Source organism: Malaclemys terrapin, chromosome 2, assembly GCF_027887155.1.
Source record: "Malaclemys terrapin pileata isolate rMalTer1 chromosome 2, rMalTer1.hap1, whole genome shotgun sequence".
Lineage (NCBI taxonomy): Eukaryota > Metazoa > Chordata > Testudines > Emydidae > Malaclemys > Malaclemys terrapin.
Window position 1 is genome coordinate 241,976,753 of NC_071506.1, and position 27,947 is coordinate 242,004,699.

At 41.7% G+C, this 27,947-nt stretch overlaps 1 protein-coding gene across 4 annotated transcripts in view; it reads right to left on the reverse strand.

Annotated features, from left to right (window-relative positions):
* ANKIB1 (ankyrin repeat and IBR domain containing 1) overlaps window positions 1-27,947 on the reverse strand; it is a 171,257-nt gene that overhangs the window by 28,902 nt on the left and 114,408 nt on the right. For all 4 annotated transcript variants that reach the window (XM_054020473.1, XM_054020474.1, XM_054020472.1 and 1 more), the window contains 5 exons: window positions 18,053-18,261; window positions 15,097-15,185; window positions 9,159-9,303; window positions 7,374-7,540; window positions 1,392-1,480 (listed from right to left, as the gene is read on the reverse strand). In XM_054020473.1, coding sequence (XP_053876448.1) covers window positions 1,392-1,480; window positions 7,374-7,540; window positions 9,159-9,303; window positions 15,097-15,185; window positions 18,053-18,261 — 699 coding nt within the window. The remainder of the gene's footprint in view (window positions 1-1,391; window positions 1,481-7,373; window positions 7,541-9,158; window positions 9,304-15,096; window positions 15,186-18,052; window positions 18,262-27,947) is intronic.

Consider the following 27,947-nt stretch of genomic DNA (forward strand, 5'->3'; position numbering starts at 1 on the left):
AGTTGTCCCCGATGCAGAAGGGGCTGGGGATAAAGAGGGCATGGGGGGGGGACACCGATAAGAAGCACTGTGAAGCAAAGTCCGGGGCTGGCTGCGGGACAGCGGCAGTGCATGTGAGCCGGGGACCCCGGGGGCAGCGCGGCGCGGGCGTGCAATGGGCCAGGGCTGGCACAGCCGAGCCACAGCAGCGGCCGGTCTCCTGAGGGGCTCCCCGGGGCTCCAAGCTGGGCAAAGGGCAGGAGCCAGGGCTTTTCCCAGCCCCGCAGATCCTCCCGCTCCCCAGCCCGCCGTGGGCACATGCGGCGCGTCCCGCCGCCGGCAGGGAGCCCTGCGCCTCTCCCGGTCAGCTGCGCACCAGCGGCTCCTTCCCGGCAGGGCGAGCCGCTGGAGCGCAGCCGAGCAAGAGAAGCGCGGGGCTCCCTGCCGGCGGCGGGGAAGTTTATGGGGACCCCGGCTGGCCCCTCGCCCCTGTCCGCCGGCATCCCTGCCTGGGACAAGTCTCGCCCCCGCAGCCCCTCTTCGCCACGTGTCTCCGGCGGCCCACGCTGCCCACCCGGGCCAGAGACAGCCCCGGCTGCTGCCTGCACGCAGCCCGGGCCATGCCCAGCCAGCCCCCGGCAGCCGCAGCAACTTTCCCTTCCCCTCCCACGCTCCTGGTAGTTGCCCGACCCTCCTCCTAACCTCCTCCCTCCATGGAGAGATCCAATGGGGGAAGAAGGGGGCGGAGTTGGGGGGGGGGGCGTGAGCGCCGGAGCGGAGGGCAAAATTGCTTTTTTGTCCAGTGTCCCGACCGAACATCGGTCGGGACGCGGGACAAAGAAGGAAATATCAGGACTGTCCCGATAAAATCGGGACGTCTGGTCACCCTAACTAAGGAAGACGTGCTAGCAAGGAAGCCACTGGATCAGGTGAAAGGTCACTGCATTTATGTTGAACTGTTTTTTATGTGGGAGTTTGCTCAAGATATTCAGTGCAAACAATAAATAGTTCCCAGAAGAAAAGGCCTGAACAGACTCTGGGTGTGGCATTTAGTCCTTCTTGGCCTGGGGAGACAAGTTAGCTATTTACATGGACACTGCTACTCCTCTTGTAAAACCAGTTTCTGACGTTATGGTAAATTTATTGAATTAGGATTTTTAAAAACATATGTTTTAGGTAATTTTTTCCCCTATGATGTTACCCAAAACAAATCTTTAATCTGTAAGGTTTGATTTAAGACATGAGCAAGGAAATTCAGAGTTAAAGAAAGGGGGAAAAACAGAATTATAGTTTTCAGCACCATTTTTTTATTAGACAATTTCTAATAAACCTCCCCTCTTTCACACTGATTTCTTAACTACCATATAGTTCTTATTTAATGTTGTTAAAAATCCCACAAAAACTACTCTTACGTTCTTCTGGTTTCATTTCAGATATCTTCTGCAGCCAGTTCTTCCATGTTTGGCAGTCACAAGGTTCATGTGCTTCACCAAGACATTCCCTGAAAAATTAAGTCATAAAATACAGTAGGTAATTGTTTAAATTCTACTTTGGTTCAAATTTAAAAATAATCAAGGCAAACTCTAATTAAGACAGGAAGATAAAGAAACCTACTTAATTATTCTCACTTTAAAACATTCTTACATTTGCTCACAACCCCAAGGTGGAGCTTCATGAAAATTAATGGGAGAATTTAAGTGAGGCAGCAAAGAAAAAGGCTTTTTAATTATGATGGAGAATATCTGAAAAGCAGCTGGTATGTGCTATGTTTTATGGGCTGACCAGTAATTAATCTACGCCCATATATGATGGTCATACAGCTTTTGTACAATGGGTGAAGTTGACCTCAGTGCAGATGGACTACGAAAGGCCTTTTTTATTCATATTAAAGTAGTATTTCAAAGGCCCCAATCAGCACTGAGGCCTCACTATGTTAGATCCTGTACAAACATATAGTAAGACAAAGTCCCTGCTCCAAAAACTTTTCTGGTTAAGTATAAGCTCCTAGTTTAAGTGGAGTTTATGTGGTGCATAGGGCCTTGAGTAGGCTCTCTACAGCTGGGATGAATTTCACCCAGAATTACTTGTTCGTCTCCACTGATGATCATTAATCCTTAATAACAAGGTCCGTGCTTAAGTAAATCCCCATTGCTTTCACACTCCTCTAATGCTGAGTAAATGTGGATTTCTATCCTTCCCAGAGTCCCTAAAGGGAAAGGAGATAATATTGGTTGAAATTATATGGACACACAAGGAGTTAACAGTGGGTCCCCCAAGTTTTTCCAGATTTACTACTGCTGGTTTTCAGGATGGCAGTCAGTATACAGCAGCAGATACATGGCTTCCAGATGGTGCTTGGGTGTAGATGTGTCAACACAGATTCCAGAATTGTCACGACTTGCTCTTTTACTGGAAATGCAGCAAAACAGCTAGAGACATCTGCCACGTGAAATACACAAATAGTTTATAAATGGCGTATATTTCCACATGGACACCTGCTTTATCAAAGAAAATGCAAATTGTTTTTTGAGGATCAAATGGTACACTACTTCCTGTAATGCAATGTCATAAGCTGAATAAATACTCATGATCTCCCTTGTCCTCATCACAACAGGGAACATGTGAGCAAGAAAAGCTTAAAGAAAACTACAAAAAAGAAAAGAGCCTTCTGAGCCACGCTCTTCTACCTGTACAATTGAAATAAGGCTAGGGTCAATCTGAGCTATAGGATGAAATCCTGGCCTTGTTGACTTCACTGGTGCTAGGCTTCACCCATAATAACTGTTCTTGGATAATTTTAAATGTATGCATAGAAAACAAAATTAGCAGAAAGGGAACTAACAAGAGAATGGCCCCCTTACCTAAAGACTGATTAATTCACCCCACACAATAAACAAAATAACAAAGACATGCGCACTGGCTTCTCTGTGGATTGTGAATTTTTGAACAGACTCACTTCAAATCCTAAATTTTGGAATACCTGCAGAGATTTTGAACAACTCTAAAAAGAGAATGAACCAGGAATTTAAGAAATACAAATTGTCAACACAGCCTGAATCTTGGTGTACGTTTTGAAGGGCAAACAGCCTAAAAAGGAAGAAACGGGAAAACCCAAATTACTACAGCTGCATCTCCTTGAGAGAGGATGTTAGGTACTCTTCTAGAGACTGGATTCAGGGTGTGAGCATGGAAATCCTGAACCTTCTTTGTTGCAGGAACGCCTTTGCTGACCACCAATAAATTTGTTCAAGTTAAGAGACTGAAAACTGTGTTATATTTTCTAAAAATGGATAACTACTTAAGGCGCAGTATTGGTCAGCCTTGTCCCAATTTCTATGACACTACTGCCCAGATTTTTGCCTTAGCGGTATTTGTAGGATAAGCAGTGGCGCCCCTTGAGCGCCATGTTCATGTGCCACTATCTCAGGCGCTGCTGACCCTATGCTCTCTCAGTTCCTTCTTACCAGTAATTCCGACAGAGGGGCAGGAGGACGGGTAATAAAATGGACATGAGCAACACAATCTCGAATAACAGTTACGAAAGGTAGGTAACTGTTTTTTCTTCTTCGCGTGCTTGCTCATGTCAATTCCATTCGAGGTGACTCACAAGCAGTGCGAATGGAGGTGGGCTCGGAGTTTGTGGTCTTGCAGCACTGCCCTGCTGAAGCCAGCATCATCCTGGGCCTGCTGGGTCAGCACATAATGGGCCATAAATGTTTGGACAGAGAAGTGCCAAAGGTTCAGAGCTTCTTGGCAGAGGGCTGCTGACCTCGCTCTATCTTGTCTGTTGATGTAATACATTGTGGCAGTATTGTTCCTAAGGACCTGCACCACCTTGCCCTTCAGGTGCAGGGCCGGCTCCAGGCACCAGCCGACCAAGCACGTGCTTGGGGCGAAACCTTGGGGCAGGGCAGCGCTCAATTTTTTATTTTTGGATTCAGTGGCGCGGCGCTCGGAGGGGGGGCGTGGTGGGCTTCGGGCGGCGTGGTGCTCGGGGGGGGGGGCGTGGACTTCAGGTGGTGTGGCGTGGCGCTCAGAGGGGGGGCGTGGGCTTCGGGTGGCGCGGTGCTTGGAGGTGGGCAGGGGCTTTGGGCGGTGCTCGGGGGGCGGTGCTTCGAGTGGCGTGGCGCTCAGAGGGGGGGCGGGGGCTTCGGGCAGCGCTTGGAGGGGGGCGGGGCTTCGGCTGGCACGGCGCTGGGGGTGTGGGTGTTCGGGTGGCGTGGCGCGGCATGGGGGCAGGGTATGGCGGTGCGGTGCTCTTCTTTTTTGCCTGCGGCGGCAAAAAAGTTAGAGCCGGCCCTGTTCAGGTGGGGCAAGAAGGTCTGGCAGGCCAGGCGAAATGCTCGGAGTTCCCTGACGTTGAATTGGAGGGCCAGATCGTCCCGTAACTAGAGGCCCTGGGTGCTCAGCTCGCCCAGGGGGGGCTCCCAAGCACAGGTCCAAACCATCGGAGACCAGGGTTAGTGATGGCGATGGGGTTGCAAAGGGGACTCCTTGAAACACCAACCTGGCATTCAACCACCAATACAGGGATGACAGGATGTGATCCAACACCCTAAACACCTGGTCTACCTCGTGTCTGTTGGGGGTGTAAACCGACGCCAGCCATACGTGCAGAGACTGGAGTGGCGCCATGCATGACTGACCACACATGTACAGGTGGCCATGTGGCCCAGCAACTGCAGGGAGGTGAGAGCCATGGTAAGTGGGCAGTTCCTCACATGGGAGATCATAGAATCATAGAATATCAGGGTTGGAAGGGACCTCCCCTGCTCAAAGCAAGACCAATTCCCAACTAAATCATCCCAGCCAGGGCTTTGTCAAGTCTGACATGGCTTGAAAACGTGCCTCCGGGAGGAAGGCACTGGTTCGTGTGGAGTTGAGAACCGCCCCTATGAACTCTATGCGTTGGACCGGCTTTAACGTGGATTTTTTCTTGTTTATCAACAGGCCCAGGTCGTGGCACGTGGAATACACCAGATTGAGGCTTCTCTGTACTTGGTTCCGAGACCTGCCTTTGATGAGTCAGACATCGAAATACGAGAAGACCTGGACCCTCAATGTCTGAGGTAGGTGGCCACTGGAACCTTGGAGCCAATGAGAGGCCAAAGGGGGGTGCCATAAATTGGAAACGGCGTTTGCCCACTATAAAACGGAGGAAATGCCTGTGACTTTGGAATATGGAGATGTGAAACTAGGTGTCCTTCAAGTCGAGGGTGGCCTACCAGTCTCCTGGATCCAGGGAGGGGATGATGGAGGCCAGGGAGATCATGCAAAACTTCAACTTTTTGAGAGACTTGTTGAGGCATCGCAGGTCCAGAATGGGTCCGAGGCCCCCTTTTGCTTTTGGGATTAGGAAGTAGCGGGAATAGAACCCCTTTCCCCATATGTCCCAAGTAACCTCTTCCACTGCCCCCATGTGCAGGAGGTTCTCAACCTCCTGAATGAGAAGGTGCTTTTGAGAAGGGTCCCTGTCATAAACATACAGCTAAGGGTAGTATAAAATCCCTCCTTTACCTGTAAAGGGTTAAGAAGCTCAAACAATCTGGTTGGCACCTGACCAAAAGGATGGCCAGCAGGAGGCGCCATGATGGTGAGTCAGTGCTTTGCTACAGAGTCATTGTGGACAGTTCTCTGAAAACATCCACTGAATGTGCAGAGGCAGTCAAAAAAGCTAACAACGTTAGGAACCATTAGGAAAGGGATAGATAATAAGACAGTAAATATCTTAATGACACTATATAAAGTCTAGATATGCCTACACTTTGAATATGGCATGCAGTTCTGGTCACCACATCTCAAAGATATATTAGAATTAGAAAAGGTACAGAGAAGGGCAACAAAAATGATTAGGGATATGGAACAGCTTGGAAAAGAGACGACTAAGGGGGAATACGATAGAGGTCTATGAAATCATGAATGGTGTGGAGAAAGTGAGTGAGGAAGTGTTATTTACCCCTTCATGTAACACAAGAACTAGGGGCCACTCACTGAAATTAATAGGCAGCAGTTTAAAACAAACGTAAGGAGTACTTCTTTACACAATGCACAGTCAACCTATTGAACTTGTCGCCAGAGGATGTTGTGAAGGCCAAAAGTATAACTGGGTTAAAAAAAAAAAAAAAATTGATATGTTCATGGAGGATAGGTCTACCAATGGCTATTAACCAAGATGGTCATGGATGCAATCACATGCTCTGGATGTTCATAAGCCATTGGCTGCCAGATGCTGGGACTGAATGACAGCAGATGGATCACTCGATAATTGCCCTGTTCTGTTCATTCACTCTAAAGCATCTGGGAATTGGCTACTGTCAGAAGACAGGATATTGGGCTAGATGGACCATTGGACTGACCCAATATGGTTGTTTTTATGTTCTTAATTTATATATTCTGGGCATTGATAAGAATTTTGAACAGGGAAACTTATATTATATATTTTCATACATTCATGGGTTAAATATTAGTGTGTGTAGAGTATGGGCCAAATTATCCATTCCTCCTTTTCTGCAGTAGGCATAACACCAAAAGTAAGAAGGATTCCACTTACCAAAACCTTTTTGAACTTTGGAACTCAAAAATTCCTCATTCCTGAACCTTGATAACTCTCAAATCCTAGCAAAACATATGCCAAATCTTAAACTAACTAAGTATAAAAAACAATTCTTCCTCCATCTCCCTGGTCTACACTAATGTGTGTGTATGTTCTTAATAATTTATATATTCTGGGCATTGATAAGAATTTTGAACAGAGAAACTTGGCTGTATATTTGAGTAATTGTGTCCTAGCAAATTTCACATGAAAAGCCTCCTCCACAAAATCACTTAAGAATTAGCCTTACTGAGAGCCATACATAGTACAGTAGGTGAATCCCTCAGATTAAATAAAACCCTAGGATTCTAAAAAAGCATGACCTAGTGGTTTTCTGGAATATAATTGTGAACATGTCAACATCTATTCTGATTATACTGCAAACCTCTAAAACAGGCACAAAAGTTTCTCTACCATGAAAATAGAACTGAAAAGCCTAGAGCTCCATGCAGCTGTTTTGTGTCCAGCACAGCTATTAATATCTTGAAGTAGACAATGTTATACCCTTTGCTGCCCTAAAGGATACACAGTGGAATCCTTCTTACTTTTGATGTTATGCCTACCGCAGAAAAGGAGGACTGGATAATTTGGCATACACTCTACACACATTAATATTCAGCCCAGGTATGTATGAAAATATATTCATGTCAAACTATACATCAATAATTTACTGTATCAACAACCTACAGAGTTTCCTGTAGGCTTCTGCAGCATGGCAGCTGGCTGGAGATTTCTCTTGACCTTTAGATTGGCAGCAGCTGTGACAGTTTTATATAGTTATGTACAAATTTCTAATACAAACCAGCAGAAGAGATGCCCTTTTCCACAATCTACGGCAGGGGCTCTTAGCAATGGGAAGTTAAGTGTGTCTGAACCAGTTGTATTTGATCCTTGTCTTGTTAGCTTGACTGCTCTTTCACAGGCTCGTATAGGACACCATTTAATAGCAGGATTATTTTCAACAAAGGCCTGAAAAGAGGAAAAAAGGAGAAGAAAATTACTTAACATTTGGGAATAGATCCTCATCACTGATATGAACTGTAACCTTTGATCACAATTTGCCTCTGAAGGAGCAAAGCCAAAGAGCATAAGAAAGTCTTGTAATTAAACCAGTATGGTATTTTAAAAATAGTTATAAATAGAGAATTATTTAATCACTAGCTCAAAAATTGTATTTCTTCCCTATAGCAATACTTAAGATTCACACTAAGACCTGAACATCTACACTCATGCAAAATGCTTAATGTGTACAAGTCTCTTCTTTTGTGAAAAGATTTAGGGTTTGGCCACACATGAAAGTTAATTCAGAAAAAGATAGGGTGTAAATTTAAAATGGATTAACTGTTCCTGATTATCTCAACATATAGACACACTTATTCTGGAATAAAAGAGTACCTTATTCCAAATGCAAGCGTGTTCACCCATGGAGTTAATCAGGAATTGCTATTTTGGAATAATTTGCCATGTAGACAATACCTTACTGCAAATAATCCATTATTTTTACAGATGTATTTAATATATAAACTTTGAAATTTGACAGTGCATAACTGTACTGCTGATTAAGAAATAAAACCTATGTTCTCTATCACCAATCTCAATATAATCAACTGCAATAAACTTTTAAGAATCAGAATAAAGAACTCAGAAATTTGCCTAAATTTTTTTCTGTCAGTGTACAGTGTTTTCCCTTTTATTAATTATCTAAAATAAATTATGTGGAAGAAAAGGAACTTCTGGCTGCTCCCCTTCAAAATTGTACTGACTTGCATGTCAGTCAGAAGGTGAGGCTATGAAGGACACTGGATCAAATCTGGGTATCAGTTTCCCACTTTGATATATAACATTTTATGACCTCATGCCAAAGTGACTTGTAACATATCTAAGTAAGTCCTTGTACTAAACAGGTCTCTCCCCTCCCCACCCAGGGAATAATTTAACAAGTTATTTCAAGGATCCACACTACAGGCCAATAACCTGCATAGTTAATTAAAAGGTTACTTTTTAAAGATACATTCTGTAGCAATGGAGAAAATAAAATCAAGTATTAACCAAATCAAGATTTTTCCAACTTCTTTTCCTGTCTGGGTTATATAGGAATCTTCTGAAAGTATGGGCTAGAGCAAAACTCTAGTGATGTGAATAGCAGGTACTGTACTGAGGTACAGTAGAAATTTCCCAGAAACCCTGAATGGAAATAGTAACTCATTTATCAAAACATTCTTCCAGAAACAAATTTAAAAACATTTTTTTATGATACGCCAACAAAATATTCTTGGCAGTTTAAAATCTAGGTGTTGCCTGTTCTGGACATTAATTTACATATATCGAGAAAGATTATTAAATTGCCCACCACCCAAGCGTATTTTCTGTGCTTGAGGAAGAAATATAATTATTCCTTTTTAAAAAATATCCTCAACAGCATGCCATTGCAACTGTATGTAAACTACATAGAGTTCAGATCAACAGTATTAATTTATTAAACTCTACTTAGAAAAGGTGCAGTCATATTTCACACAGAAGTTGCATTGTAATTGGAATAAGAAAGTCAGACACACTCTAGTCACACACGAACAGCTTGACAGTTTACCTTAATGTCAAACAGTAGGTATCTTTTGTCCATCTCCCTGGAAACCACGCTTTCTATGATCTCTACAGGAACAAGCTGGAAGCAATCATACGCTGGACAAAAAATGTTGTGAGCCTCACCCTCCTGAATTTTCAGATTCAAAAACCTGCCAGAATTGTGTCAGTCAGAATTTGATAATAAAAAATAAATAAGTTAAGAAATTGAGGTAAATTCATTGTCTTTATACTAACTTAATAAAATATACACTTTCATTTACATCTCTTTTTAAACGAAGAAATATGAATTGTCCCTTGTTTTTTACATTCAACAAGTACCTCAGATTTGAGGAGGCATTTGGTGAAGGAAAAAAAAAAAGAAGAGTCCACAAGTGAGCAACTGAAAAAAGTACTTGAATGTATGGGTGAATACCTGTCTCCCATTGACAAGGGCCCTCTGTACAATATTTAATAAAACTGAGCAAAATTTCTTATTAAGTCCCCAAAAGATGTATATAGCAGTACTTAATGTATGCACTAATTAGTCTGACAAGTAATTAGTTTTTACAATAAATAGCAATCCTTGTTCTTGTCAAAATACAGTTTGAAACCTGTAAGAGCTTGATCTGAACAAATTGACAGTTAGCAAGACTAAATGAACTATAAGTCTTTGGATTGGCTACTTCTTCCCATCAGCTATTAACTAGTACTTGAAATGAGACTCTACTTGTGAGATCATAAAAAGATAGTCAAATTTAAGATTATTTAAGCCTATTGTAACTTAGGCCATGTCTATACATCAGATCCTCCTGTAACAATAGAGACATACACACATACAAAATGTTCCCCCAGGAGTAGAAAGTTAAAGAAACCCCTATGTCAACCCAGTTCCTGTTTCTCTGCCCCGCCCCCACCCCAGAGCCCAGCTGGGGGGCCAGACACCCACAAGCCCTCTCCTCAGAGCCCTGCCCTGGGGTGTCCCCCGCCCAGAACCCTCCCCCCCCAGAGCCAAGCCATGGGGTGTGCCCCAGCCCAGACATCCACACCCCTTCTTCCCCCCCTCGAGCCCAGCTGCAGGCCCCCCTAGCACAGACACTCACCCCCCCTACCCTCCAGAGCCCAGGGATCCAGAGGGAGAAACTGGGTCCTGGACTTGTATGGAGTTTCCTGCATGCTGCCTCCTTCCTTCAGGGCACGCCAGGAACTGCAGCAGCTGGGAACCCTCCAACTCCTTCCCCCTCCCCTTCTCCCTGGCAGTGTTTTTCATTTGTGAGTTGGGATGCTGGGGTTTGCTGGGTCCAGCAGCCCCTAGTGGTGGCCTGCAGCTCTGCAGCCCATTTCTGCAAGGGAAAAAGGAAATTCTGCTCAAATTCTGCATTGCGCAGTGGTGCAGAATCCCCCCAAGAGTAGCATATTCTCAGTGCCCATCAAAACTCTACACCTGCACTGGCATTTGCAAATCACCATGAAGCTTATATGTTGATACACATCACAGTGCACCACAAGGCTCAGCCAGTAGCAACCAAAAGGTGATGACGGAATCCTTAGGACGAAGATAAATATTTATCAAGGTTTTGGGAGTTTGGAGTCAGCAAAGTGGTCGAGTACAGACTGGGCTTACTATCTCACATTTGCAAAGTTTATCCTTTTCCTAGCGAGGACAAGGCCTAAATATCTCCCCCCACCCCCGCTATTGTTGTGGACTTTCCCCACTCTCCTCCACATGCTCACGAAGGATGCAGTCCTATGATTCCTAGCCGGATGGGGTATCACTCAAAGTAGGGTGAGTAAATGTTGTGTGGGAGACATTACCCATTTTCAGAGGTTTAAGTTTGTCTTAATATAGCTCTTTATTTCTGGAGTTCAAAAATTTAGGTTTAGCTACTCTCCAGATTCTGAAAGGATATGAGGCAGTGCTAGGCAACCATAACTGTGCGTCAACTAGGTATTTTTTGTCTGTAAATTTCCCCCTCCTTTTTGAAAGGCACCAATAGGTTGGCAGAAGGGGGCTTCCTGGGCACACTTTCACCACTTAGGCTACCATCTATACTGTGATACAAGACTCAGGTTCATGGGGCTCAGGCCGTGGGGCTATAAAAATGCAGTGTAGCCACTCTGAGACCCCCCCTCCTCCCTCATGGGGGTCTCAGTGCACAGGCTCCAGCCCAAGTGTCTACACTGTATTTTTATAACCCTACAGCCCAAGTCCTGTGAGCCCAAGTCAGCTGATGCAGACCAGCTGCTGGTCTTTTACTATAGAGTAGACATAACCTAAGTGGTGACGAAGTGTGCCTAGGAATCCCTCTCATGCCACTCTACAGGTATGCTTCAATCATGTCCCCCTCACTGTAACCACATTAGTTACCAGCTCTGCCCTTGTTCTGACCCTGCCATATCCCCAGTGTACGGGGAGATCACAGCAGACCAGTAAAATGCTTGAACCACTATTGCTAAAAGTAGCCAAGCTAGCAGGTCGTAAGTGGGCCTATGCAGCCTTAGCATGACCAAGTTGCGGGAGGGAGGGGGGAATGTCACAGAAAGGGCAGCTTGACTCCATGTCCTTTCTGACGAGATCTCTGTTGAAATTGCTGAGATATGCATTTTAGGAAAACAGGAAGCTTGTCTGTATGTGCCCTCGGGGATGTGTCTTTCAGGGCCTCAAGGCGAGCAAATTCTGAAAACACACATCTGGCTAATTGATGATCAGAAGGAAACCTCTTGCTTAACCTCTGAAATTGCTTGCTTAACAAGTTTTCTTTGAGTGATGTGTTATTGTAATACTAATGAATAAATAAGGGAAGAAAGTTTGGGGTACTTGGACTCTTCAGGGACTCTCCCTCTGGACACATCTTGCAGTCTCACCAGCAGATGGAAGATTAGCCGTCAAAAGACTGATGCTGTGCCACTTGAGAGCCACACCCGACTTCGGTAATTACTGAGGGTTGGGGGTGTTTTACTAACCTGTTGCGGATGTGTGCAAGTGCTTGAGACTAAGTAAAGTATAGCTTTACGTGAGAGCACTCTTGTGTTATCCTGTTTGTGCCAGCCATCTATCGGTTGAAGAGTGTGTCTCCTTTGATTTATTTCCTGACACCACCTTGCACAGAGTAAAGATATCAAGAGCTTTGGGTTGAAAGAACACCTGGGTAACACCAGTATGGCTGGAGGGGCCATGGAAGGAGACAAAGTGCTGGCGGAAGGGCTGCAAGGAACACTTCTTCCAGCAGGGGGCAGCAACGGGGAGAGGAGGAGAGTCCCAAGGTCCCGAGCATAGTGGAAAGGAGCTCTGCACACCTGTCTGCAGCTCTGGAGGCTCACAGAGGTGTGAAGTGGCCCATTCATCTTAATAGGACGTCTAAAATGAATGAGAACACCTCCTGGAGATGAACAGCGCATTCAACAATAGGTCTGAGATGTGTGAACTTCCCCATTCAACTTTTTGGGAGTTCTTTCCTGCCAATCTCAGCTATATGTGCCTCGGGCATGCACAGAGCATGCCTATTCCCAACTCCCAATATAGATATTGTCTGCCAGGCCCAGGAGTACCCAGGGATGAAAGTAGAAACAGGGACTTACCGGTACGGGGCTGGGTTGGGGCTGGCTCTGGCCCCTGGAAGGGGCGGGGCCTCAGGCAGAAGGAGCGGGGACGGGGGGGGGTCAGAGCCAGCTCTGGCCCATCCTGTAAGTGCCCTCCCCATCCCCTACCAAGGTAGCAGCGGCAGCTGGGGGCTCTGGCAGCAGTTTAAAGGGCCAAGGGCTCGGCCGCTGCTACCACCCCGGGCCCTTTAAACTGCTGCCAGAGTACCCAGCTGCCGCTGCTACCCCAGGGCTCTGGCAGCGGGGTTCTGGGGGCTATTTAAAGGGCCCAGGGCAGTAGAGGCAGCGGGAGCCCTGGCCCTTTAAATAACGCCCGGAGCCCTGCCGCTACTCCAGGGCTCCAGCAGAGGGGCTCTGGCAGCAATTTAAAGGGCCTGTGGCTCCAGCCACTGCTGGGAGCCCCAGGCCCTTTAAATTGTCGCCTGGGGAAGCCGGGCCGCCCCGGTATGGTGCACCGACTCTTGCCGGTACCCCGTACCAGAGCGTACCGGCTTACTTTCACCTCTGGGAGTACCTTAAAGGAGCTCAATGAGCCCCTCCCAGCTCAGAATTGATCCATCCTGGCTGCGACTCTTGTGCCAGCCTCTCCGATACCATTTTATATGTGACATCTAGTTTCTCGCATCAATTGAGCCTCATAACATCATACTGGGCCTCGTATCCTGGACACAGTTTTGCTTGCCTAACTGTCCTAGAGTGGGATTTGGGCAGATGGCATTGAGGGAGACTTGTGGGGTGCTGACCATCTTCAAAATTGCACATACCACTCACACTTCCAAAAAGAGGCCCCGCTGAGTCCTGGACACCAAGCAAATGGCAAGCTGGTAACACTAAGTGTGCACAGTACACAAAAGTCTCCCTAGGAGGGCAAACAAACTGATGGTCCATGGTCAAGGTGCAGTGCTTGTTTCCTCAAGACACCATGTAACTATCATTGCTCAGTGATTGTCCCTCAAAAGGAGTTCCTGAGGAAGCTTGAGCAGATGCAAACTCTCTTTAACCAGAACTAATACTGGTTTTGTATACAGCCCATCCAAAAGCTGTATATGATGAAACCCCTTGCCCAAATGAAACCAGACTTGCACCACTAAAGCTATCCTGGCCTTGATGAGGTACAGAATTTTTCAAAATAGTCGGAATATGCATGTGAATTTTGAAGCAATTTGAATTATCAGCTCTTAAACAGAAACCTCAGGGCCAAACTTCCATAAGGACCCCCTTTGCAGCTCCTAACCACAAGCAGAATGCAGGCATAGAGTAATCTCAGAAGTCTGCTAAGGGTAGGACTTGAACTCTTAGTACCAGGGTGTTGTTTGGGTTCAACAGCTCCAATATGTTGTGCGAGCTATCAAGTGACCTGATGTCAGCTATACATGCACAAATTACTGTCTGTACCCTATCACCCAAGTGAAAGACAATTTGTAGAGCTAATGATAACCCCTACTATCTTTAAAAATATTGCTTCCCCAAAGTGATAGTGGATGCTGGACATTAGCTGAGTTGTAACTGATCAATGATATTAGTTTGGGGTCAATAACATATTTTAGCCATGTGTATGCAAAAGAGAGAAAAAGAAAAAAAATCAACAATTTTACTGACAAGGTCTTCGGGGGTGGGGGGAAGAGGACACTGTATTCCAAAAACCCCTTGATCAAATAACTCCAGATTTGCAGCACTAGCCCTACACAGAGCTTGATACAGCACACCAATTTACAATACAATAGGAACATGAATGATTTTTTCTACATGCTCTAAAATCCATGTTTTAAACAGTAACTCATATTTAAGGTTGTGATGAGCTTAATGCTCCTTACAAAATATCACAATAATGAATGCATTGGAATTAGGCTTTATCTACACTGGACAAGTTGCATCACTTCAAATTTACCAATATAATTAAAGCAGTACAACTCTCCCTACTGAGGATGCAGTGATAGTGGTATGAAGTCATCTTTATACCACTATCACTGCATCCACACTTTGGCTTTTACTTTTACATCACACTTAGTCTATTCAGTAAAAGTCACACTCCTAAGCAAAATAATTATACTTGTAAAACTTTTAAGTGTAGACCAGTTCTCAGACAGTTAGGCCCCAACTCAGCAAATCACTAAATAACGTGCTTAAATCCATCCCTATTTGGCAATGCACTTAAGCTTGTATCAGGGCCCAAGCCATCGCTATGTACCCATCAGCCAGTTAATGGCCAATAAGAACAATACATATGAAAGTATTCCATATGGTTCAGAACAGCTATCTCTTAACATTTGACAATGGATATTTATTGGTTGTGATTTCCCCCCCCCCTCTTTAAAATGGAAAGTCTAATCATTTAAAAAAAAAAAAAGCTAAATCAATATACTCACGCCTCCCAGCATGATCTGCAAAACTCATGTCCACAAGGCATATCCACTGGGTCTTCAAATACAGAAATATTACACATACAAATGTCACACTGTAGATAAAGAAAAAAATACAGATGAAAGAAAGAAAAACAAACTCCTGTGTGCCATGTGCAGAACTCATGAGAATTACATAATAAAAATATAAAACCAAACTACTGTAAGAAAACAGGTCATGAACAAAGTAGGGAAAAATCTTTTATGAATGTATCGATGAGAAAGTGTTGCTTTATGTTCTAAAAATTGAAAATGGAAAGGGGCATATCTTCATTTCCACACACCTCCCCACAAACATTTAGTAAATATTTTAGGAACCTGTGCAACCATTTTTTTTATTGCCTTCTGGGATCTCCACCACCTCCAGCCTTTAAGATGTTGAGCACTCTTAGCTCCCAATAAAGATGACAGCGCACCAGTAAACTCCATGAGAGTTTTGCCACTGACTTCAATAGCAGTAGCAGGGCTTGGTAGATAAGGTCAGTCATATGTCAGAGGAGGTATTCTGCTCTGCAAAGGATCAGGTCCAAGGCAGTGTGGAGCCACTTAAATAATTGATTTAAAGTTATAATTTTAATCACTGGATCTAAAAAAAATAAAAAAAAATCAGCTTGAGGTTTGTAAAACTGATTTGAAAATTTGTACTTTGCATCTTTAGATCAAAATGTAGAATGAGCTAAATTATAAAGGCTTCTTCCTTCCTTCCATCTTATTAGTGGTAGGATATCTTATTTGAATTTTATAAAAAGTGCTATCAGAAAAAAACAAAATATTGAAAATTAAGATCCTGATCTTGCAAACACATAAAGAGATATATGTGTGACTGAATGCACCCTGTAGGTTTGTGTGGCCCTTCCTGTCAATCTCAGAGGGAGGCCACATCTCTTTGCTATCAGGCCCCTGTAAGGACAGTCTAAGATAATGGGGAAGTTAGCAGTCTCAGTGCTCGATCCCTCCAGCACTGTGGGAGGGGGTGCAGGCTCCGGGAGGAGGCTCCAGGCTGGGGCAGGGGGTTGGGGTGCAGGAGAGGGTTCGGGATGTGAGCTCTGGGAGACAGTTTAGGTGTGGAAGGTGGCTTAGGGTTGGGGCGCAGGTGCAGGGTCTGGGAGGAAGTTAGGGTACGGGAGGGGGTTCTGACTGGGGGAGGCGGTTCAGGGAGCAGGCTCTGGCTGGGTGGTGCTTACCTCAGGCAGCTCCCAGTCGGCGGCACAGCGGGGCTAAGGCAGGCTCTCTGCCTGCCCTGGCTCCGCGCTGCTCCCGGAAGCAGCCGCTGTGTCTGGCCCCTATGCGTATCAATTTTGTGTTTGTCTCACATAGGGATGTTAATGAGGCCCAGGATTTGTCTTTTTGTGCATAGATGAGCATTTTAAGTGAGAAACATCTTAATAGAAAAAAATCTCTACATAAAATCTGAAATTCTAACAACAATCGTACTTGTTTCTTTAGTTTCTTAAAGGATCCATTTTAACAATTGAAGACTGTAAAACAGGAAGTAAACTAGCTATATATATATATATATATATATATATATATATATATATATATATATATATATACACACACACACACACACACATATATATATACACACACACACACAATTTAAATCCAGATATAAAACTAATACCACAGATATTAAACTACATTCACCATCATATTTCATAGTGGGTCTAATCCTGCATTCCCATCACAAGCCCCCAATACTAAGAAAGGGAAATATACAATATAACATACATTTGTCACTTCATTTCACATGAAGTTCTATTCCAGGAAAAGTATTGCAGCAGATATAAAAAAGGATAAACTATAATGCCATATACCTTTTTTGTACTATTTTAAAATTAGAGAAGGGTTGTCTGTATACTGAATGCAAAGTTTTACTTTGATATGATGCCCAGGGATAACCCAGTTACAAAACTATGTATCTCCTAAAAAATAGGACACTGAGCACAAATTTTATAAAGTTACAGCTGTGGATTAAGAAAAAGAGAGTTCTGTCTTCCAAAGAGCATTATTGATTTTAATGAAAGATTCTTTTATATCTGAAATTTGTGATAGCCTTGTAAACTGCTTAAAGCAACCCTCACACAACAAAATTATTTATAATCTTACAGTACAGTAGTAGGCTGACATTTAAAAGGCAAACAAAGAAAACTTTGTTTCCTAATGAAAAATATAAAAAGGGAAGATTCAAAGCATTTAAGTATGTTCAAGGAAATGGATACCATGGAATTGAACATCTAGATAAAAAGTCTCCAAAGAAATGCTGAGCTACACACACACTTGGTATGATCCTATCTTGTTAAATCAGAAGTCCTACATTATAATGGTGGCAGTCAAGCTGAAAACAGTGTCCCTTGTTCCAGCCACATGCTCAACTTGTGTCATTATAAAGCCAATTGTTAAAATGAATCAGCACAAGGGGCTGGACCAGGCGACCTCTTGTGCTCCCTTCCAACTCTACATTTCTATGATTCTATGCACACTTCAGTGTTTGCTTACATTTAAGAAAAGAAAAGAAAAGAAAAGAAAAGAAAAGAAAAGAAAAGAAAAGAAAAGAAAAGAAAAGAAAAGAAAAGAAAAGAAAAGAAAAGAAAATATCTCATGTTCTTTCCAAGGTTATTTTGCAAAGGTAAATGACAAAATAGTTCTCTCGCACTATGTTGGGGTGTGTGAAGAAGGTGGGGGGAGAGAAACAGGAGGGGGAAATCAGTTCAATTTCCCAATTAATTTCAGTCCTATTTATAAGGAACTAAAAACATACTTTAAAAACCAACTGCACAATGATTATGGAAGTTTTTCTCACAAGTTGCAAAGCATTATATACCAGAACAACTTTTTAATAATGTTTAATACATTACTTTGTGCCTCTAACTATTCACAAAGTGAAAGGCAAGGAATCTTTCTTAAGAATAAATCATACCAGAATTGTCTCAATATCTCCTGGTGAAAGGCTGATTTCATCAGGGGAGGTCACAGAAGAGCGAGTGGTGCGGGGAGTTCGTGGTGAAGGGAGTGTGTCCCAGGCATTATACCCACTTGGAGGTGGAGTTGGCATTTGAACACCTGAACGTTGGCAGCAGTTCTCTGGATTAGACATCCATGCTTCAAGTAATTTCTCCCTGTCCCAGTCTTCAAGAAATATATAAAGAAAATTATTTAGCTATTATAGGATATGGATTTGTTTGCATTTTATGATTGCCTCATTAAAAAGATCTATATTTTACTAATAAAAATTAGAGGTGAACATATCTTTTGAAATACTGGAGACTGCAGCCCGCAATGGACACTACATTTTACAGTATATATTTTGGGATAACATACAATGTACATTATTTACAGCTAACACTACTGCTAGTATCTCCCTTCTATTAATGTCAATCATAAACTAAATGGAAAACTTATTCTCCCTTTCATATGATAAAAGTTGACCATTCAGTTTAGATCCATTCTATTTTTTTATTTTTTTTAAGAACCACATTTTTATTGATTCAAGTGAAGAGTTAAAAGCAAAAGAAGAAGGAAACTTTCAAAACAATAGGTTCACAATAGGTATTACGACAATATATGAAACAAGCAATTATTACAAGTGATAATTTCTTCATGTTATGTCTGATTCTGCATTCGTTGCACACCCAAAACTCTCACCGACTTCACCAAGAATTTTTGGAAGCATAAACAATGTGGAACAGCCATTCAGACCCTATTCCTGAAAGCTCTCATGCATAGTAAGTAGTCCCATCATTTTTGGTGAGACTACTCATGGGATTAGAGCTACTGCTATGGAGAAGTATAATAAGTTACTTAAGGACACTTACAAAGTCAGTTATTACAGCTATCGAATGTTAACATCTTGGGGTAGATTGACACACTGGAGAAATTCTGGCCCTGTTGAAGTCAATGGGAAAACTCTTTTTGACTTCAGGGTATGTCTACACTGGAATAAAAGACCCATGGCATGGCTGTGGCTGGCCTGGGTCAGCTGGCTCGGGCTGTGGGGCTAAAAATAGCTGTGTAGACGTTTGGTCTTGGGCTGGAGCCTGGGATCTAGGACCCTGTCCTCTCATGGGGTCCTCATAAGGTTGGGTTCCAGCCTGAGCCTGAACAGTTATACGGTAATTTTACAATCCCGCAACCCAAGCCCCGCAAGCCCAAGTCAATTGACCCAGACCAGCTGTGGGTGTTTAACTGCAGTGTAAATATACCCAGGGGGACCAGGATTTCATCCATTGCTACTAATTCTCTGTAAGAGGCTGTGGGTAGACATAATGCCCCAACAGCAATTCAGGAAGGAATTGCGAGTTAGTGTGCCAATTCCCCATCAACTTCTTTCCTTGCTCCGAACAGGAAATAATCTGCTACTGGCCCATAACAGTATCAGATTACTATCTTCCCACCCTGTGCTGGCTCAGCTCTGCTTGCCAGTACATTTATGTGTGGGGAGAGAGAGAAATGTGGAGCCTGCTTTGTCTCCTATCCACAGACTGGCAACACAGGCCAGCCCAAATAGGAAAGTAGTATGAAGAGGTCTTATACTCTCTTCCTGCCCTCCACTGGGTCAGAGGACAAGTGACAATCTTGCTTTTATAATCATAATTCCCCTACGTGTCTCTTCTAACAAGGGGCAGGATATCAGCATATGAAAGTTTCTACTATCTACAAAACTGGAAGTTCTGTGTGCAGCAGTTGTCACCCTTTTCACTAACTTCTGACTGTATAAAACTGTGCATTTTCTAATGCTGTGAATTGGGAAAATTGTCGCTCAACAGTCTGAGTTTCCTATGGTAAAGCTGTAAAAAGTTTCACATGTTATCTCTTTTGAGACTGTTGTTCAAATAATTTGGTTTTAAGAACTCACAATATGAAGGCTTTTGTCTAAGTATTACATTGAGACAATTTTACTTCCACATATGAAAATTATTCAGCTTGACCTGAAATAGCTGAAGCTTTTGCCATCTACACAACAGCCCATTTGCATATGATACATTTCTTAAATACAAAATTAAAAATTATCTGAATTTAAAAAGAAATCATTTATTCTTGCTAGGATTTTTTGTAATTCTACAATCAAATATTACAGTGACCCTTCTATATTTTCACATGTACAAATATTAAGTTCACAGTTAAAGTTTTCTATGGTACAAATGAACTACAGTAAAACAAATGTATACAGAGAGACAAGGTAGGTGAACTAATAGCTTTTATTGTACCAATTTCTGTTGCTGAGAGAGACAAGTTTTTTTTAGATCTGCCCCAAGGAAGAGCTCTGTGTAACCTCAAAAGCCTGTCTCTCTCAACAACAGAAGTGGTCCAATAAAAATATTACCTCACCTACCTTGTCTCTCTAATATCCTGGAAGTAACACATCTGCTACAACAACATTGTACGCATAAATGAATATATCAGCAGTTATTAAGATCACAAAGATTTTTTTTAATAGTTTAAAACTGCTTTATTTCAAATCTAAAAAAAACCAAAACATTCAACAATGTTGGTTTGTCAAATTTCCGTGCCACTTAGAATCTAAAAATACCAATATAGTGTAAAGAGCATCCACATACATGGATAGATTCAGATTGAAAGACAAATTTGAACTGACATACTTTACCATATGACTGTGATTTTAAACCTCAAAAAACCCTACAATTTTCAAACAGTGTCAATCATACAAAAGTTCATTTTATTTGTCAACCATAAATATCTGATGTTTAGAAAAACCCTAAATTTTCAGTTTTTATGAAGCAGATGTATAATAAATAAAACTCTCTAGGTTATTGTAAATAAAAATTGCATATGTACTACAAGTAAGGAACAAAATATAAGTTTCAGAGTGGTAGCCGTGTTAGTCTGTATCAGCAAAAGGAACGAGGAGTACTTATGGCACCTTAGAGACTAACAAATTTATTTGAGCATAAGCTTTCGTGGGCTAAAACCCACTTCATCAGATGCATGCAACCTCCCTGGTCACTTGATTACAGACCTCAAAGTTGCGATACTCCAACAAAAAAACTTCAAAAACAGACTCCAATGAGAAACTGCAGAATTGGCATTAAGTTGCCAACTGGACACCATTAAATTAGGCTTGAATAAAGACTGGGAGTGGATGGGTATTACACAAAGTAAAACCTATTTCCCCATGCTATTTTTTTCCCCCTACTGTCACTCACAGCTTCTTGTCAACTGTTGGAAATGGGCCATCCTGATTATCACTACACACATTTTTTTTCTCCTGCTGATAATAGCCCACCTTAACTGATTATTCTCATTATAGTTAGTATGGCAACACCCATTTTTTCATGTCCTCTGTGTGTATATATATATCTTCTTACTGTATTTTTCACTGCATGCATCTGATGAAGTGGGTTTTAGCCCATAAAAGATTATGCTCAAAGAAATTTGTTAGTCTCTAAGGTGCCACAAGTACTCCTCATTCTTTTAACAAAATATAAGGAGCCCCATTTACTAGTGATATTATCAAAGTATTCGTTTTGCATATCAGTAGGTCAATCACACTGAAATTTGCTTATTGATTTTTAATATAAATGAAAATGTTATGGAGACAAGTTTGCATAACTTGTCCAAAATGTACAACATTTTTAAGATTTCATTCATTCCATTTCATCTGCTTAAGGTTATGTTACCTGTGTAACATTCTTAGGTTGCAATAACAAACATTGCTACTCTTATTACCAGCATAACATATGAGATTTTACACATTATTTTGTCTTTATAATCTTTTAAACAGGAACTTATTGAACTTGAGATATTGCTAAGTGCTATAAGAAGTCCAATACCAATAGTTGTAGTGCCTTTTTAAATTAGTAGTCGGAACAAAGACGTCCTGCTTGATGGATTCCACTGTTTTTTTTTTTTAGTAAATCATGAGCTGCAGCATAACATAAGGTTATTAGCTGAGCTGTAACTCTTTTACCCTGAAATAAATTATTTTAGTGTGAGCTGAATTAGAAATTAGAGTGCTCTACCTTTCATCCTACAAGAATGAAGTTTAAAAAGAGATAATAGTATAAATAGTACAGTAGAGATAATAGTATAATGGTTGGTGTGACGGAATCCCCAGGGTGCAGCCTGGGACTGTGAGACCAATGTGCCCACTGAACTCTCTCCATCTTGGGATGTCTCTCACCAGCAATGCCTCCAGGTGCTGTTATCACTCAGCACAACTGCATGTGGAGACCCCACACCCAGCTAGATTGCATGAATGCTCCCCGAGCCACTCATCAATCACACAGAGAAAGACACCTGATTCAAATCCCCCTCCAGCTCCCAGCTCTGTACCCCAGGAATATACTGTCTTGCACTGCTCAAGATGGGCAGTGCAGACTTATTAATTGGTTCACCACTTCATCAATGAAAGTGAACATACACCAGTCTTTGCAAAACCTGAGCAGATTTACCACACAGTTCAGGCAAACTCACCGGTAAAGATAAACAGTAAAACATATTTACTGACTACAAATGATAGATGTTAAGTGATATTAAGTGATAGACAAAAAGTCAGAGTTAGTTACCAAAAGAAATAAAATATAAGCATGTAGTCTAAACTCTCAACCCTATTAGGCTTGGCAACAACTAGACTAAGCAGTTTTTCTCACCCCACTGCATATTGCAGTTCATAGTACACAGATTTCACCCCTGAAATCTGGGCCAGTCCCCCCAGTTGGAGTCTTCAGAGTGTCCTTATTGCTTGCAGCGTAGGTGGGTGAACTAGAAAGGCCTAGCATGAGGCCACTGTGTCTGTTTTACACCCTCAGTCCATGTGCTTGGAAAACACAAGTCAAGGCATGTCTGGATGAACTGCTGAGTCTCCCGGCAAGGTTGAGTAATTCTCCTGGTGTGGCCTCATGCAGGTGAGTCACTGAATTGTAGCTCCCTGGCTGGACAATGGTTGTTGATGGGTTTTTTCACATTCCACCTGGGTGCTGGTTATTTTCCTTGCTGTTGCTTCTGGGGAGCTAATATCTGACTGATTTCCCAACTTACAGCATGTTTTAGTGACAATCATACAACACAATTCTCATAACTTCATATGAATTAATGATATACATATATGGATAGAGAAATGACTTTCAGCAGATCATAACCTTTCCCCTGATACCTTACAAGGCATGCTTTATATTTAAGATCATGATTATATGGAAATGTGGAATATGGGGGTTACAGTATGCTCCCCCAAGGTATAGAATGTCTCAGTTGATAGGTCAAAAAACAAAAAAACAAAAATTATTAATTTTTTCTTCTCTAGTTGCAATTTTATGTAATAATTTGCTTTCCATCCCTCTCCCATAAATCTTCTGTGCTCTATTAGTGAAAAAAACAAACAAAATTCCAATCCCAGCTCTGATGAACAAGCTGTACTAACAAATCCATGCTTTTGTGTGACAGAGGAAATCAAAGTTTGTCAAGTAAATAGATTTCAAGGTCAAGTTTCTAAAAAGGCGAGTAAAATGCATCATTGTTAAATATAAGAAAAATACCTTAAGCTCATGTTCTTTGAATTAAGAAAGTTAGAATTAAGCTAGTATTATTATTATTATTTTGTCTCTTAAAAAATTAATGGGAAAATATTTAGAGTTTGGCAATGCTAATTTATGCAGAGTGGCTTCTGGTTTATATCTTAATTTAAAGATAAACATATTCATCAGTTATTCAGTCATGTTACATAATCACACCAATTATATGTCCTTATTTTTATGTCAAACACATTATTAAGTTTTAATTATTCTTGGTTGAATAATTTCCAATTTATACTGAATAAGCTAAAGGCAAAAGAGCCTGCTTTCTCAGGACTTGCAAATTATGTCTGTACTTCTCTTTAGGTAATGTTCAATTGCATTAAGTTACAGCTACACCATGAAGGCAACATCAACAGACTGACCCTGTAACCCAGACTGATTCCTTCTCAAATCTCAATTAATGCTCTCTATATGGTGGCAGACATGTCTGCACAGTTTACATCAACCTCATTGCTTTGAGACTCAGACTTCTGGCATGTAATACATAGCACTGCCAACATTTTGTTCTTAAGAATGTCCGTATGGGTTACAGAATTTGCCAGCTGAGAATCTTCTGTCTTAACTAAGTATTCTTAAAATTCAAAATATTGTTCTCCTTATATAAATACCATATAAGAAACAAAGCAAATTAGCTAAATTAAAAAAATATTATGCAAGATCAGTGACTTGTATATGATTAGGTTATCATTTTAACACAATGATAAAAGTTAGTCTCTGGTATAATTTTCTATTAAAGGTACTCAATCAACTTGAAAACTAGTCAAAACGAAAAATAACAAAAATAGTTTCAGGTACTACACACCCACTTGTGAGACATTCTGCCAATTTCTGTGATTTTAAAATTACACTTCCCTATTTTAAATTTTTCAGTTGCTATGCAAGAAACCCACAAAAAAATAACTGAAGCCCATTCTAGCAAAGGGATTAACATGCATAACTTTATATTCATTGGAACTACTTATGTGCTTAAAGGCACTACTCACATCCATACAGTGAGCACATGCTTATATGCTTTACTGGGTTAGACCCTGAGGCCTCAATCCTGCAATGTGACGTCTGGCAGGCAGACTATAGAAGGTCCAGCTGCCTCCTGATCACCCTCTCCTGGCCAGAGGTTACTCTGCAGCACCTGCCTCTGTTTCCCACTCTCCCGGACCCCTTAAGAACTACATACAGGCTTCTCTCTGGTTTAACACCACCCTTACCTGGGGCTGGTTTAATAAGAGCTATAGTTCAAAACCATCAGGGTCCCAAAATAAAGTCCATCACCACAACACAAAAGTTCATACTTAGGTCTGGCATCTTCTCTCTCTCTCTCTCTCTCTCTCTAAAACCCCTCATGCTTCAAGGCATAAACCAACGTCTAAGTATTGGGAGTTAAGTGTTGTACAATTTACTAAAATGTTTAATAAATATTTGGAGGGAGAAAAGAAGACAAAGGCAAACTTTTCCATTTTCAATTTTTCTAACATAAAACCACAATTTCTACCTGTTAAATTCAGAAAGGTTTTTCCTACCGCATCTCCCTTTAAAAGCATCTGGTATTGGTCACAGTTGGTAACAGGATACTGAAACTACATGGCCAACTGATCTGATATGGTAATTCCTATGCTCTTATCTGACTATACAGGGGAAACAGTGAAATGACTATCCAAGAAGTGTTATCAAATGCACAAATCAACAAACTGACTAACCTTTCCATTATAGTAATCTTAGGTGTTATTTCCAATTAACGTAGATAAACTAATTTCAGAAAGAATTGTGATTTTGAAGTTGCCCATGTCCATTTCATTTCAATGGAGTTACACCAGGGGTTAATTTGTCCCAGTGTGTCAAACTAGAAACAGTAGCTTTTCAAACAAGGATGAATATAAGAGGAGGTTTCTGGAAGGCTAATTTAATTGCTATTATTCACATCCATGTTAAACATATTACAATGAACATATCAGTTTTATGTAACAGAAAGAAGAGGGTCTGTTTTTACACACTCACTATACACACAACATATTTAGCAGCAAACCACCATTGGTTTGACTAAATAAATATAGGAATGGACTTTTATGAAGGTCAGAACTTCAATATGGGATCAACTGTCTAAGTAGTTCCACTTTTAGGCCTCAATTTTGAAACAATAAAACCTTGTTTCTCCAAACAGCTTTAACTCAAAAACTTCTTAGATTATGATCCCCAGTTTCAATCACTTTCCTATTAACTCCCGTTTGAATGTTTTTGATATACTACAGACAGTCTGAATAAATGGGGATATAAAACCATCTTTATGAACACAGTTAAAATGGAAATGCTACTTCAAACAGAAGCTAGTTTTATTTTCTACCACAACATTCAGTGCTAATTTATATTTTGGACAAAAATTTCAATTGCTAAATAGACTAGCTGAGTGGTAGAGTTATGTCACAACAAAATACTATAATACATTTTTCTTCTTCAAGTGTCCTCTGCATATTCCCACTCTCGGGATGCGCAGAGGGGGAGCAGCCAGAACAACAGAAATTCTGGTAGCAGTGTGTGTTAGGGTGCTCACACACCTCCCTCCCTCCCCCTAGCATATGAACGTGTTCTGAGGGCATAGCTTTGAAAAGTGGTATGGCACTCTTTCTTTGGCACAGGCTATACTTTTTGAAGATGACCACCAGAAGGAATGTCCACAGGAAAATTTCCAATATGTCATGGAACCGGAAAGTGGCTCATCGCACGATGGCAATGTGGGAGTAGTTACAGCAGTGTCTTCTTTGGTAGATTTCAGAGTAGCAGCCGTGTTAGTCTGTATCCGCAAAAAGAAGAACAGGAGTACTTGTGGCACCTTAGAGACTAACAAATTTATTAGAGCATAAGCTTTCGTGGACTACAGCCCACATCCGAAGAAGTGGGCTGTAGTCCACGAAAGCTTATGCTCTAATAAATTTGTTAGTCTCTAAGGTGCCACAAGTACTCCTGTTTTTCTTTGGTAGAGGCGATCTAATTTCATGAACTAGTTGATAGGATGGTATAGACTTTAAAATTACCATCAGTAGCTTTCAATGAGGCTATGCATCCAGTCTGACAGTTTGGGGGCTACTGCAAAAAGCAGGGTTTTGTTGCCTATGCTAGAAGGTATTTGGAAATCAGCAAAATTCCTATGATCCAATCCATCATTGTGCCAACCAATTTCAAAAAATGTTGACAAATTACACCAGATCCCTTATGAAAGATTCTCTGTTTTCGTGTAAACCCTCAGCCAAACTCTGATTATAGCAGTATCACTTCAAAGAGCAAGGTGAAGTCTTCAACCTTCTACCCCTTATGCTATAGAAGAAAAAAAGTTGGGACGCTAGGTAGAAAAATGTTTTCTTCAGCTTCTTTAAACATGCATGTGCAAATTATCAAGCAGTGATGGCCAGGTATTAGTTTCAACTGTGAGATAAGAGATGAGTCTTTACAAAAAATCTCCCAGAGGATTACAGGAAGTTGACATCATATCTCAACAAACAGGGACAAAACTGGGCTAAGCATGCCCTCAGGGCATCATTTGATGTCCTCGATACCATCTCAAAAGCTGTAACATCTGCAATAGCGCTACATAGGCATGCATGGCTACGATCATTTCTTTCTATGGAAAGAGTATCTAAAATAGAAGATCTACCCTTTAAAGGGGATGGACTATTTAATTCAAAAACTTATGAGGTACTGGAAAAGATGAAGGAGATGCATTCCATGGCAACCATCTCCCTATCAACAGAGAACACCTCATGCCTATGTTCAGGCATCACAGGCAATACCACACACCATTTTCTTCTTTGTCTTATTATAAGAAAAGCTCTATATAAGCTCGAAAACTTGTCTCTCACCAACAGAAATTGGTCCAATAAAAGATACTACTTCACCCACCTTGTCCCTCTATAATGAGAAGAGGCAGTCAGACTATCAACAGCAACACCAACAGCAAGCTTTCTCTCAAACATAAGAGAGGAAGGAAAGCTCAAGAAGAGGTCAAAGAAATTCTAAGCCCTGGTCTACACTATGGGGTTAGGTCGAATTTAGCCGCGTTAGGTCAATTTAAAAATGACTATGTCCACAAAACCAACCATGTTCCGTCAACCTAAAGGGCTCTTAAAATCGACTTCTGTACTCCTCCCCGACAAGGGGAGTAGCGCTAAAATTGACCTTGCTGGGTCGACTTTGGGGTAGTGCAGATGCAAATTGACGGTATTGGCCTCCAGGAGCTATCCCAGAGTGCTCCATTGTGACCACTCTGGACAGCGATGTGAACTCCGATGCATTAGCCAG